The sequence below is a fragment of the Muntiacus reevesi genome, chromosome 6 (genome assembly GCF_963930625.1).
Source record: "Muntiacus reevesi chromosome 6, mMunRee1.1, whole genome shotgun sequence".
In the NCBI taxonomy this organism is placed as follows: domain Eukaryota; kingdom Metazoa; phylum Chordata; class Mammalia; order Artiodactyla; family Cervidae; genus Muntiacus; species Muntiacus reevesi.
In genome coordinates this window covers 89,135,359-89,149,090 of record NC_089254.1, presented here as the reverse complement: position 1 = coordinate 89,149,090, position 13,732 = coordinate 89,135,359, and the positions used below count along the sequence as shown (strand labels likewise).

General features: G+C 49.8%; 1 protein-coding gene across 1 annotated transcript; it reads right to left on the bottom strand.

Moving 5' to 3' along the window:
- Positions 1-4,368: 4,368 nt before the first annotated feature.
- CPA1 (carboxypeptidase A1) lies at positions 4,369-10,953 on the bottom strand. The gene is made up of 10 exons (XM_065938907.1): positions 10,889-10,953; positions 10,364-10,445; positions 9,649-9,882; positions 9,303-9,404; positions 8,466-8,567; positions 8,151-8,261; positions 7,480-7,570; positions 6,756-6,955; positions 6,158-6,242; positions 4,369-4,556 (listed from the first exon to the last, which is right to left on the bottom strand). The coding sequence occupies exons 1-10, from the start codon at positions 10,951-10,953 to the stop codon at positions 4,369-4,371; spliced, it is 1,260 nt and encodes a 419-aa protein (XP_065794979.1).
- Positions 10,954-13,732: the final 2,779 nt, after the last annotated feature.

Genomic DNA, 13,732 nt, shown 5'->3' with positions numbered 1-13,732 from the left:
AGGTATCACTTAGGGAATGGCAGTTACAAGCTTTTCAACAGATTATAGGGGGAAAGTAGGCTGTTTTTCTGATGGTTAACGCTCCAGTAAAACCATATTGATATGATTTGTGTCCGATCTTCTCTTTCCTTTGTGGCTATGTTTCTGACATAGGCTGAAACATAAATTGTGTGAATTGGCTCATGGTCACAGGCCTAGGCTTCATGGGAGGAAGCAGCAGCAAACCTCTGCACCTCAGTCCGTGTGTGAGCAGAGCTGTCATTCCACTGCACTCCTCTAAAAAATGTGGCTGAGCACACCACTGTGGTTAAACAGAAGACTTTTAACTTTCTTCTTTTGGCATGAAACATTTGGCCGTCTTTGTCTCTGGGGTTGGTAGATGATGCTCACAGTTTGAGTTGCCAAATGGATCCTGAAAGCTTTGGGGAGAACTCATTACCCTTTGACAGTTTTTTCAGATTTGACGGGTGTTCTGTGCTTCTTTCTCAGAGCTCTTCCTTCATCTGGCCAGTTTGAATGTTTTGGTTGGTCATATCAGTTTCCTGTAAGGAGCATCTGGGTCTTAGTGTGTTCACAGAATGATGTTTCTGACTTTAGAGTCCTTAGAGCAAGAATCCGTCTGCATCTTCAAATCCACCTAGTCCCACATGTCCTTGCAAAACAATCGCTGAGATGATGAACAGCCCTGCACTGGATGAGGGACTGGTGAGGTCATATCTGGATTGTATTCAGTGACATTTCAATTTTAATTTCAGGCCAAAGCTAGACATACATATCTTGGTGTTAATTCAAAAGACCACCCAAAGGATTCTCATGGACTACCAATGGCTTCACGGCCCACACTGAGAACCATGGATAAGGGTCTAAGAATGGAGTAAATGAGTTCATTTTAAAATAAAGACTTTTGAAAAGTCCTGGAGAATAGGCAGTAGCCTAATCAGTTCCCCAGATTGCTGCAGGAACTGAGTGTGGGCAGCAAGCACTCCTGGGATTTGTCACCCACGCTACCTCTGGCCTCAGCAAGATGTTGGTACCCTGCCCTTGGTAGGACACTTACTGCCAGCTCCATCTGGAATATAAACTTTTCCAAAAGTAAGACAATTACCTTGTTCAGGGAGACAGCAGAAGAAATGAGTTTCGACAAATTATGAAAAAGAATCTGGGCACAAATTAAGATGATCATTTAGATGTTTGATTTTGATATTAAGTTGATACTAGATAATGTTACCCACAGGTGATCTGATGTGTTTGTAGTAGCTTCTTTCATTGCAAGAAACTCAGAAAAGTGTAAAGAGGAAAAACCATCACCTAGGGTAACCACAATTATTACTATTGGAGAATATCTACTTCTAGGCATAGTGGGTATGTTTTTCAAACAAAAATGAGATTCATATTCCATATACTATTTTATAGCCTGCTTTTTAAAAAACTTCATGGAAATACAAATCATATGCCATAAAATTCGCCCATTTGAAGGATACAGTTCAGTGGATTTTAGTAAATTTACAGGGTTGAGCAAGCATTACCACAATCCTATTTTAGAATATTTCCATCATGTGACCAGCTTCTTTCACTCAGTATATTGTGACCATTTTTCCATATCAACCACAGACTACAACGGCTTCCCAATATTCCATTGTGTAAACATGTAATACCCATATTAATACTGGTATCTATCTAGGTTCTTTTCCATTTTATTTAAATTTTTATTATTGCAATGCTATACATGTGTTTATTTGAACTTCTCAGAGAATTTTTATAAAATAAATTCCTCCAAGTGGACTTACTGAGTCAAAGCAGCAATATGTTGAGATTTTTTATTTATATCACCAAATTCCCCTCTGGGAAGGTGGTATAAATTTATCCTCCCACCAGCAGTATATGACAGGTCTTATTTCTTCATACTCTTGATAATACTGAATTGTCAGTCTTTTTATTCTTTATCTGATGGGAAAAAAATAATATATTTTTCTTTAATGTACAAAAAAAAAATTGCCCAGAGAATCAGTATCTTTCATTTATCAACTTTTTGTATTTCTTCTTTGGGGAAAAAAATCTTCTATTTTTCTTTTGAAATGTTAAGTCTTTTTTTTTTAACCCCTTTTACTTATAAAGGCTCTTTTCCTCTCAGGGTTATTAATACTTTTTCATATATGCTGTATTGGTTTCTAAAATTATCATTTCTCTTTTAGTGTTGTTTTATTTAGAAAATAAAAACTTTTAATCCATAGATTTATGAAAATATGTATCTGCAAAGTATAAAGTTAAAAATATTTTAAAAATTAATTTCCATGTCTCCATTTGAGAAGCACTTATTAAGTGCAGGATGCGTGTCATGTACTTGGCCAACCATGAGAAACTGAGTGTTGAGCAGAACAGCCTGGCTCCTGCCCCCATGGCATTTTCATTCTGGTGCTACGCTTCTTGTCTTTTCAGCTTTCTTAATGCTTTGACTTGTTCAGAGCATTACTTTCTAAACTGCAGATCAGGGGAATTCAAAATAACTTGCAAGCTTACAAAATACAGACTATAAAAATGAAAAGTTTTCTAGTAAATGTGGAGAGCATTTGTTCAACAAATATTTATTGGGTATCTGTATGTCAAGTACTTCTGAGGGTTTTGCAGACTTGAATACCAAACCAAGTAGCCTCTGCTATCAGGGAATACAGTTTATTTTAGATTAAGCAAGTCTACCCTTGATCCCTAAGTAATCCAGTTTTAATAAGAGGATACACTATCTTGCTAACTTAATATTTTTTCATTTATTAGTCTGTATTAAGCAGTAAGATCAGTTTTTTTTTTCTTGTCCTTTTTTTTTTTTTTTGCTGAGCCATCACAGTGGGTTTCAGCTTATCTACATAAATTGAAGGGAAATGCTTCCCAAAAGATAACCTGAAGGAAGGGTTATAAAATCTTTAGATCATCTTTCTGTAAAGGCTGAAACACCATTTCACCTTGCCTTATAAACTTATATATGTGTAAGTTTATGTGTACTCTATGTATAGTCAGCCTCATCCATTTTATTTTTCAGAATGTTTGGTAGCAAAAACATATTAAAATAAAAAATTAATGGAGTATAATATATAAAAAATTTTAATCCCTATTTTGTATACCTGAAACTAATATATATATAGTAAATAAACTATACCTCAATTTTAGAATATCAAAGATTATTTTTAAAATTCCAAGATGAAAATTTCCTAATGGGCCCTTAAAAAAAAGCATTTGAACTTCAGGCTATTGTGTGTGAAAAAGACACAAATTTTTAAGTCACTGGAGTTGGAAGCATTGTGGTACTTTGGCTGATACAGGGAAAGGCTGCCATCCTTACCCCAGCTCCCCTATTTGGGGAGCTACCAAGCCATCACCCCACCCCAACTTCCCAGTAACTTCTTAGGACTGACTCCCTACTCAACAGTCACACCTTAAGAGATCTGGAAGAAACGAATATAGATTCTTGCTTTGAAAAAAAGTTGAGATATATGCTATGTGTTTTGTGGTGCTAGCCACTAGGGTGATATCACAGACACTAGAATCACCAAGCCAAAGGAGGGAAGCCAAATTCTATGAGCTGAGGAGGTGATGTATCAAGAGGAGAGTCTCAGGTTTGAGAAATTCTGCAAATGATAAGGCGCGGCAGTAGGTGGGAGAGGGGAGGGAGTGCAGACAGGCCAGTACCAGGAGACGCTAGAAAGCGTGTGGCAGTGAGAAGTAAACTACTTCTGTCTCTAAAGGCAAAGTCTCTGTGATAAACTTCAATTAATAAAAATGCCCTGGGATTGGTGTTTATTCTTTATCTTTAAATAATCCCATTTAATGCAATTGTTTTCTTCCAATTTAGTTCAGGAGTGGGAGACCATATTTTGCTGTAGAGAAAGCTTTGCCTGACTGTGACATCCATCTGGGAAAGCAGTGACCACCAGGATTATTCTATTTCATACTCAGGGTTATTGCTTTTGTAGATGAATGGATCCAACTAGCTAGACTATTGTACAAGCTGAATTCCTTACCACGGCGGGGTGCTGGGCATTTGGTTAGCAGCTGTGGCTGCTGCTTGCTCTTAAGGTATGAACAAATCACCCCACTGACGAGCTGAGCTCAGGGTGGTCTCATTATAACAGATGCCACTTGGATACAACTTCACAGGACCTTGGAATGCAGGGAAGTTTAAGGGTCATCTAGTCCAACCACCCACACGTTTCCACTGAGATCTGCAGGAACTAAATTACTTCTGCCCCAGCTTGAAAAGGCAGACATGCCACATGCATCCCCACACGAGAGTCCATTCTGTTCCATGTACTCTCAGACTTTATTTGGTTTCCTAGGTGGGGCTGAAGAGGAGGAGGAAGAGAGTGCTGGAAGGCTGGGTCAGTAAGCGTTATTCAACGTATGCTCCATGATGGTCAGAAGCCCCAGCCACGTCTCCTGGGCTGTGGGGATGATCTGGGAGGCTGGCAGCAGGAAACCATAGCGTCCTGTGTCCCGGAGTTCAAAGGTGAAGGAGTACTTGATGCCTTGGTTGTAGGCCCAGTCAATGCTGCTTCCACTGGCTTGGTCTGGGGCAGGAGTAGAACCAGCAGAACAAAGTCACTCACTTGAAAATATTTGCAAGGGCCAAGCTAATGGTCCCAAGCCAAGAGCTTCATACAGTGTTGATGGAGTCAGCCTCTGCTACCTTCCCGCTCTTGATCAAGCAGCCTGGCTTTCTCCCAAGAAGCTCCCCTGAAAGACTGCAGTCCAAGAGGCCCAGAGAGGCAGACCAGCAACGGTTCTCCCCTCACTAGGCATGCAAGGAAGCTCCCATGATTTGGAAAGCCGCCTCCGTCTAACAGCGGCTTGGGTCAAGCCCCCGCATATACCAGAGTTGCCCACTTGGGTAACCAGGATCGTCCCCCAGGGTCCTGCTCTGCAGGGGGAAAGTGCGAGGGGCCAGAGTCATAGCAGAAGCCCTCGGCTGTCTTTGGCAGACAGCTCTGCAGCAGATAGACAAAGCTCCCAAGGAACTGCTGGGGAGGAGGAGGAGGCTCCAGATCAGAATTGAACTCCACAACACTGAACAAAGCAAAAACCTTTTCATTCAGGGTTGAAACAGTCTCCAAACAAACTCCAAACAGTCCAAAAGCAAGGCCAGCCAGAGGTGAGATTGTGACCCCACTCGCCCCCCCAGAACTGGGCACTCAGGGCAGGAAGTCAGGAGTGGGTCCCTGTGTCCTGCTTCTTCGCGACTCTGCCCCGAAGAGTGAGCCCCACGCTTGCTGTATCCCCTCAGGGCCCTACAGAATCTCCTCCATCCCCCGCCACCTGTCTCTGCTGCAGCCAATGAGTCTCTGTGCTCTTCCGGCTGTTCCCAAAGCACACCAAGCCAGAGCACATGGGAGGGACTTTGTTCTAGAAGATTCCTCTGCCTAGAACCTCGTCCCCAAACAGCCTCTTGGCTCCACCCCTCAGTTCCTTCAACACTCGCCCACATTTTGCTCTCACTGAGGCTCATGCTTCAGTGCCACTTCCACCCCCATTACTCGAGTCCCCTCACCCTGTCCTGGGAGTTCTTTTTCTCCTTAGCATTGATCACTTAACACACCACATCATGTCCTTAATCATGTTTATTGTCTAGAATAAATTGTCTGTCCCCAGCTAGAATAGGAGTCTGCTTATTCTACTCCCAACTGTACCCAAGCACACAAAACAAGCCCTAGTATATCGTAGGTGTACAATAAACATTTGACTTAATTCCATTTGATGCACTGCATGGATAAGCATGCTGAGAAAAGATGGGATATATTCTATAATAGAAGGGCATTGGAGGAGGAGTATTTTTTAAGTTTAATTTCTTGGGGGATCTACAATACAAAGGCCAGCAGAACTCTCCATCTGCTCCATGCATGAAGCTGGATTTAACCCCAAGATGAGGGGACAAGAATTCTCAGAGGAACTGAAGTCTTTGTCTGAAGGTATCAAGGAAGGCAGACTTCACGTCAGGAAAGGGCCTGCTGCACACCAAGCCAATAGTAGTCAGTCATGGCCGGGGCCGTGCTCCTCGTCCATGCTCCCACACTGGGGTACCCCTGGCTACTTCCTCTGGGAAAGACACTCCCGTAGGCAGGAAAAATCAACTGAGCTTCCTCCCGGGACCACCCATGAGACCGTGCACACTTACAAATTGTTGTGATGATGCTGCCATACTTGTAGCTGGTCCCATACAGAGAACTCAGGGCTTCAACAGCAGACTTAGCCACCTGATTCTGGAGAAAACGCCAAGCAAGACGACTTATCATGGCCAGCAACCCCAGATCCCCCATAACCACTGGGCCGGGGTATCCTGGGGGCTGGCAGGGTGACTCAGGAGCACACGCCCTGCAGAAGCCCACCCCCAGCAGACAGAATGGAGCCCGCTGGGCCTTGCGGGGTCAGTCTCAGGAACCCAGAAGCCCTATGATTCTGAGCTTGTGGGCTGTCTGGCTGGTACTTCACAACCCTTTGGCCATTCTGCAGCTCCAAGTGTGAACTTGTGGTAATTGCTCAAAATCCAGCCCTGCCCCTTGTTCTATCGTGTGATGGGAGTGACTGAAGCACTCTGTGCCTCGGCTTCCCAGGCGGAGAGTCTAATCGGCCTTGCTGGTCTTCCCAAGCCATCAGGGGTCCATGGGAAAAAGGGGTGCTAGGCACAGTGCAGGCCCTCATGCCTTAAGCAGGTTTGATGGGCCCACCCAAAGCTGCCTTTGGGATGCGAGGGCAAGCAGGGATCAGGTACATACCAGCTCATTCTTGTCAGGGATTGATTGTGTTGTGTAGCCATAGGGATAGAGGAGGAGCTGGGAGTAGCTGTGGATGGAGAGGAAGGCCTTGAAGTTCCCATGGTCTTTCACAAAGTCCACGATGGACTTGACCTCCACTTCGGAATTGGCAGACTTGCCATGGTAAGTCTCCGAGCAGGGGTTGCTGCTGGCTCCTGACTCTGCAGGAGGGGAGAGAGGATAGCTGGCATTCCTTACACCCGAGTAGATGGTTTCCAGGGGCTTCTGGTCTTTGCATGAGGTGAGATGTACAAGGCCTCGCCCCCACCCCGGATAAGGAAAGGGCAGAGGCCTTTTATAACCTGGGGGTCCTGGGCCTCCCTCCCCAGCCAAACTTGGACAGAGCTGACGAACACACCCAGAGAGGTAAGAAGGGTCCTCATGTGAGACCGCTCCCTGCAGTGCAGTGACCACGGAGGGAAGGGGCTGAAGTTACGCTAGAAAACCCCTGGATGGGTTTCAGACCTCAGTTCCATGGGGAGGGACTTTCCTTTTACTGGCAAAGAACAAGTGGGTCTCAGAGGCCACCTTCCTCCCTGAGTACCTTGGAGGAGGGGCCAGCATTCCCCACGTGCCCCCATTGCAGGGGCAGGAGTGTGGTGGGGACACTAGGACAAAGGATGGTAAGAAACCATTCTGGGGCGGGGGGTCCCATCCCTGCTCCCCAAACCACACTGGGCCTTACTCCCAAAGCCGGCGTCCCAGTTGCGGTTGGCGTCCGCCCCAACACAGGAGGAGCCCGACGTGACAGATCGAGTCTTGCGCCACAATCGATTCTGAGAGGAAAATGATTAGCCACCCCACCAGGGGCCAAAATCAACACAGAGCCTGGGTGTGGACACAGTAGGGGATCAGAAACCATTTCAACTGGTTTTCAGGGAGGAAGATCTGCAAAGGAGGCTCTTGGCTGAAGGAAAATGGAGGAGATGATAGATGGCACTTGGCAGAGAGCTCGCTGGCGGAAAGTGAAGGCATGTGGCATTCCCCCAGCCCCATACATAGCTGATTGGTAGCAAGCTGTCCCACAGAAATAAAATAGAACCAGGAAATAATGTCTGGGGAGTATGTCTCCACTGGGGACAGTTCTGTCCCCCATAAGCTGGAGATGTTTTCAGTTGTCTCATCTGGGGGCTTTAGGAGGTCAGAATGCTGTTTACGCAGGACATCTCCTGATACACCAAGAATTATCTGCCCAAACTGTCAGGAATGCCAAGGTCAAGAACCCCTAGTCAAGGAGAAAAGGTCTGCTTGTCCCTCCCTCAACTTCTGGGGGCTGAGATGAGGGGAGAGCAGCATGTGGGGCTCAGAGGACAGAGGCTCGCCCCGCTTCCCCCAAGAACAGGAGAAGGCCTATACCTGGCTGTGGGTGAAGACAAAACCATCAGGGTTGGTGACAATCTCCAAGAATATGTCCATGCTGTCAAGAATGGCGGTGAAAGTCGGGTCCTGGCCATAGTCGTCTGTGAACTGGGGTCAGGGGAGGGCGGTGTTAGGGAGCAGTGGGGCAGAGCAGGCCAGGCCAGGCATCTGTTACGCTGGACCGATGGATGCCTGCCGTCAACCTCCCTCTGTGGTCATTGCTTCTGGATGGGAGGCAGGGGCCAGGGCTTCTGTTGGCCTTGGATACCAATGTACTACCAGGTGAGAGCACCCTCACCTCCCCAGGCTCACCTTCTTTGCAAACCAGACCCCAGTGGCCTGGGTGATCCACTCCCTGGAATGGATGCCTAAGTCGATCCAGATGGCTGGACGGTTGCTTCCCCCAGTGCTGAACTGGATGAGAAGAGCAGGAAATGGTTCAGCTGGGGCCCCTGGAAACGGAGTGCACCCTAAGCTGTCTGGTCTCTGTACCCCAGGTTGAAGCTCCGTCTGAGGGGCCTTCACTCAGGTGGGAGGCGGAGGTGGGTCTGGACAGGGATCCTGCAGAGCCTAGCTTCCTGCCCTCAGCTAAAGTGACAGTGAAGTCACTCAGTCATGTCCAACTCTTTGCAACCCCATGGACTGTAGCTCGCCAGGCTCCTCGGTCCATGGAATTCTCCAGGCCAGTATACTGGAGTGGGTGGCCATTTCTTTTCCCAGGGCATCATCCCGACCCAAGGATCAGACCCAGGTCTCCCACATTGCAGGTGGATTCTTTACCGTCTGAGCCACCAGGGAAGCCCAAGAATACTGGAGTGGGTAGCATGGGGCAGACATGACTCGGCCAGACTTCCGGGCCCCACTGTGTTCCCAGGTTCACACATAGTTCTGTCGAAGGTCACGTGCAAAACATTTTATCTGGACTACCCAACTCTGGGATACTTTGCACAATGTGACACTTGACTGGGAACAGGGGAGACACCTAAAAGTTTAAACTGTGTGTACAGGTATGTGTACACCTGTGCTACACATGGGGTCTGTGGAACAGTGTGTTTTCTGTCACCCTGAGCTCACCGCTGGGAGCCCTATGCACAGATGTGGGCATCCATTCTTGCAGAAGTGCCCCATGCGCTGGCAGGCACCCATTACCTTCAGCACATAGATGGGACGGCCTTCATAGCTGCTGCCAATCTGGAGCTTGCTGACAAGCTGTGGGTGCTCGGCCACCAGCAGGTCCATGAAGTCATAGATCTGAAGGAGCAGAGGAGGGAAGGCTGCCTTCGTGGCTTCCGAAGGGAACCTGGATGCCTCCCTTAGCAGCTCCTGAGCGAGCCTGCTGTGAGCCCTGAATGTGGAGGAGCTGCAATCCAGAGACTCCAGGCAGCGTGGAGACCGGGCAGAGGCCACACACGTCCAGGCTGGCCCTGGAACGATCTGCCAGTCTGGCCAAGAGCTTGGTGCTTGTGGGGAGCAGCGCCCTCCCGGGGTCCCTCACCTCGTCCAGGGTGTGGTAGGTGGCGTAGTTAAATGTGTTGGTGCTGCGGGCCCGGCTCTGGGAGGCGAACATCTGCTCCTGCTCCTCGTCTAGCAGCGACTGCACGTCCTCGATCATGATCCTGTATCTGATGCCATGGGCTTCCAGGAAGACTTTAACAGCCTGGAGGCTGGGGAAGGGCACTCGGACGTCGATGGGAGAGCCTGGCTGGGCAGGGCCCCTCCAGAAGTCCAACTAGGGAAGACAAGAGCCGCTGTCACTGCAGGCTGGGGAAGGGCACCCATGGGAGGGGTGCTGGCGCCAGAACTTCCCATATAACTGTGGATAGGGCATGAATATAAGGGGAAGAGGATGAAGGGAACCCCTGGGCACCGCACAAAGTCCAGTGTGGTCAGGCAAATGGCCCAGGAAGCAGAGTGGAGGGGCTTGGGGGCAGCAAGAGAGACAAAAACTTGGGGGAGAGACAAGAACTAGGTGTTGGGACAGGAGGAGGGTCGGGGAGGCCCTTTTGCTCAGATGCTCAAAGGCAGCTAGATTCTGGAATTGGGAGGTTTATATCACATCCTAACAGGGATCAGACCTATGGCTCATTCCTGGGTGGCTGGGGAGAGAGAGACCAGGTCCCGGGTGGGCCCAGGTGGGTGGAGGTCCGGGGCAAGCCCGTCTGCCCTCAGAGGTACTCTGGGGCCTCGGGGCTGCTCCCGCATCCTCTGACCTGCAGGTGCTCCAGGTCTTCCAACTCCTTCACCGTCTGCACCTCGGCCTCATCGGCGGCAGAGATTCGGAGCACCTGGTGCCTGGGCAGAGCGGGAGGGGAGGCTGAGGGCCTGAGCAGCTCCTACTGGCCATGCACGCTCCCCAGGCGGGAGGAGGGGGGCTGGGCTAAGCAGGGGATGCACAGGGGATCCTAGCAATGGGAGTCCTGGGCTCCCTGGAACCTTCAGACACTGCTGCCGTCACCGCCCCAGCTTAGACTCTTTCTCTCGCCAAAGACCCCCAGGCCTTCTCCTGCCTCCTCGTTTGAAAATTCCCCCTCAGGGCTCAGATTCTCCAGAGCTCACAAGGCTGTCCTAAGAGACTGGACCCTTTCTCAGTCCTGGTCCCCGGTCAGCCTGCCTTCAGGGATGTGCTAATTTGCTGCCCTCTGGGCATCTTCCCATGTATCTCCCCCAGGCGCTGGCTGGCAGATGAGTGCTCCCCCATCTCTCCTCTGAGCACCCCCTCCTCTCCATGTTCTTACCCCACAAAATCCTCTTTGCCGAGGGCAGCCCCCAGCAGCACAGTCAAAATCAGCAGCCCCTGCATGCTGCAGTCAGTTGGGAAGGTCAGCTGGCGCGGAGAAGGTCCTGGGGCCTTTTAAACTTTCCCAGGACAGAGGTCTGCTGGCTGAGCCCAAGAGTAGTCCTTCCGTTGCACCTGGGCCTTCTCCCACGGACAGTGGGGAGGGGAGTTCTGGGCTCTGACACCGGCCCACCCTTCATGATAAAGTGGCAGGGAACAGGGCAGCTGGAGAGATAAGCCAGGCCTCAACCTCTGCCATGAGGGCCCAGCCTGGGCCTGAGGGTCAGCTAGGGCTTGCGGCTTCCCAGCTGGAAGCCTGCTTGCCCACAGACCCTCCAGTCCTATGTACTGATCCGGCCATGGAGAAGAAGCCAGGACCCTGGAGCCTGGCTGCACCAGCTGGGGCCTCGTGCAGGGTGTCCCCTTCTCCCACGTTCCTGAACGCCAGCTCGTTTGTTCCCACGAGAGAGCAAGCTGGGAGCCAGACTTGCTGGCTCCTCAACCACCCTGGTTTCGTCTAGGGTCACCTGACCTGCAGGGCCCAGCCCTGGGAAGGAAGCTTCCCAGCCCCACTCCCACCAGTCTCGGCGGCCTTGTGGGAATCGGGCCACGGCACGGGAGCAGAAGTTCCCCTCCCTCCCTGCTGCTCTAGGGCTTTGGGAATCAAGGCTTGCCCTCGGTGGGAGCCGTAATCAGATGTCCTCTGAGCAGAAAGTGTGATGGTGGGAACCAGAACCAGACCCCTGTGGGGACTGCACAGCGTACAGGATGCTGACCTCACTGAAGAGACATCTATCACAAATCCACCCTAATCCACAGGGGTCAAGCGGTTCCCTCGCGGTATCTGGGGGCCCTGCTCTGTGTCAGGGCCTCAGGCTCGGGCGCTGATGAAACGGCCAAGGCGGCCCTTTCTGGTTTCCATCTGTTCCTTCTGCCTCTCCAGCCTACCCTCTACCTGGCCAGATGTCCTAGGCCAAGGCAGAGTGACCCATTATGTTTACTGACATCTTTCCCGAGCATAACTCCAGGAAGGTGATAAAACGCTGAATCCATCCTCAACAGATGTTGAGCCTCCATGAAGACTGTTCCTTTCTATACTCTGGCAGCCTTGCCTGCCCTCCACACCCCAGGCAAATCTTGCCTCCTTCCTGAAGCTTCCTCTGGCTTCTCTCTCACCTCTCTGTCCCACCTCTGAATGAATGCTCATCTCTTTGCTCATTCATCCTCTGGGCCTGGTCCTCCACTCCACCCTGACATAATGCCCGAGATAGATGGGCCCCTGATCTCATGGAACTTGGTCTGATGGGGCACATGAAAGTAACCAACTCACTTGTGTTCTCTCAAGTTTTCCAAGATGCTGTCGGTCACCGAGACAGAATTAAACATGCATGACATTCATGGGGAGACACACCCATGAGAGATAAAGGGGAAGGGGAGAAGAGGCTTCAGTTCGCTGCAGGACTGACACCTGGGAGGGGAGCAGGGAGAAGGCAGATTGGGGGCGGGGGGAATTCAGGCAGCAGCACAGTTCTGAGGACACTTCAGCCAGGTCGATGCAGAACCTTGGAGCCAACACGGCAGCTCAGGGAATCCTACCTCCAACAGGAACGCTGGTACTAGTGCCGTGCTGTGCTCCGTCACCAGCTAACAGCCCAGGAGATGAGCAGCCTTGTCACACCATAGCAATGGGACCATCGGGCCACTAGGCTCCCCAGTGACTTGTTAGGATGCTGACAGACTTCTAGTGAGAAAGACAGAAATAGCCAGCCAACGTGTTGGTTCTCCAATAGGTCTCCAAGAAGCTGTCATCAAGATAAGATGAAACATGCAAGACACTCCTTGGGCCACTCCCCTTGCTGTAGGAGACCTGAGCATCGCATTTTCCATAATGAAAGGCACCAGTAGGGCTGTGGACTCAGAACTATGGACCCAGCCAAGAGTGTCCAGCAAAGACTTCACCAAGAGAGTAAAATCTGACCTGGGTCCTAATGACTGGATCTTGCCAGGTAGGGCAGGGAAGTGATGTTTATCACACTGTTTGGTGCTTGAACACAAACACACATTTATTTCTCCTTAATCATTCCCAAAGTGTTATTTATGTCTCCCAGTGAGACTATACACTTCCTGAGACCAGGAACCATGTCTCACCCATCCCTCATAGTCCCCCTCATCTCTTAAGTGTCCTACGGGGCTCTCGAGGTGTTCTAATCTGGCCCCCACCCCCAGAAAAGGTTTTGTAGAGCCTTTCTTGAGTTTGCATTATGAAAACAGTATTTCTCTTTCTAAGTCAAAAGCAGCCCTATAGTTTTTAATGTTTCATGCACACTACCCATGTTGAAGAGGGTGCTGGCTAATTCTTGGTCTTTTGTGAATTCCTTTCAGAAAAGACAAGCCTGTTGGAAAAGGGGGAGCAGTAAGGGAGGGTGCCATAAGTTGAAATTAGGGTCAGCACTGAGCAGCAAGCTGAGAGCACAGTGGCAGAGGAATGTGGGTCTCAGGTAGAAGTTAAGCCTAATTTCTGGGGTCCCTCCAAATGCTGAACATTGCCTTTTGGTAAAGACCAATTTGCTAGACTGGAACCTGGGGCAGAGGGTCATGGCTCTGCCTTTCTACCCATGGGCATGTTTCACATCAGTCCAGAGTAAAGGCAAGGATGAGGGCCATTGGGCTGAAAGCTGGGGGAACAGGCAGAGCACCAAGAGCCGGTAGCATGAGAAAGAAAACAGGCTGGCATCCAGATTCAAGGACAAGTCACTGGGTAAGTGCCTGAGGGTAAACAGCCGGGGAGCTGCTGCCACCACAT

Excerpts from the sequence above, each read along its gene's own strand:
- CPA1 (XM_065938907.1), bottom strand. The coding sequence starts at position 10,953 with ATGCAGGGGCTGCTGATTTTGACTGTGCTGCTGGGGGCTGCCCTCGGC. Across the intron at positions 9,883-10,363 it reads AAGACCTGGAGCACCTGCAG|TTGGACTTCTGGAGGGGCCC; the intron begins GTCAGAGGATGC and ends TGTCTTCCCTAG. Across the intron at positions 6,956-7,479 it reads CTGGGACGCCGGCTTTGGGA|AGTCAGGAGCCAGCAGCAAC; the intron begins GTAAGGCCCAGT and ends CCCCTCCTGCAG.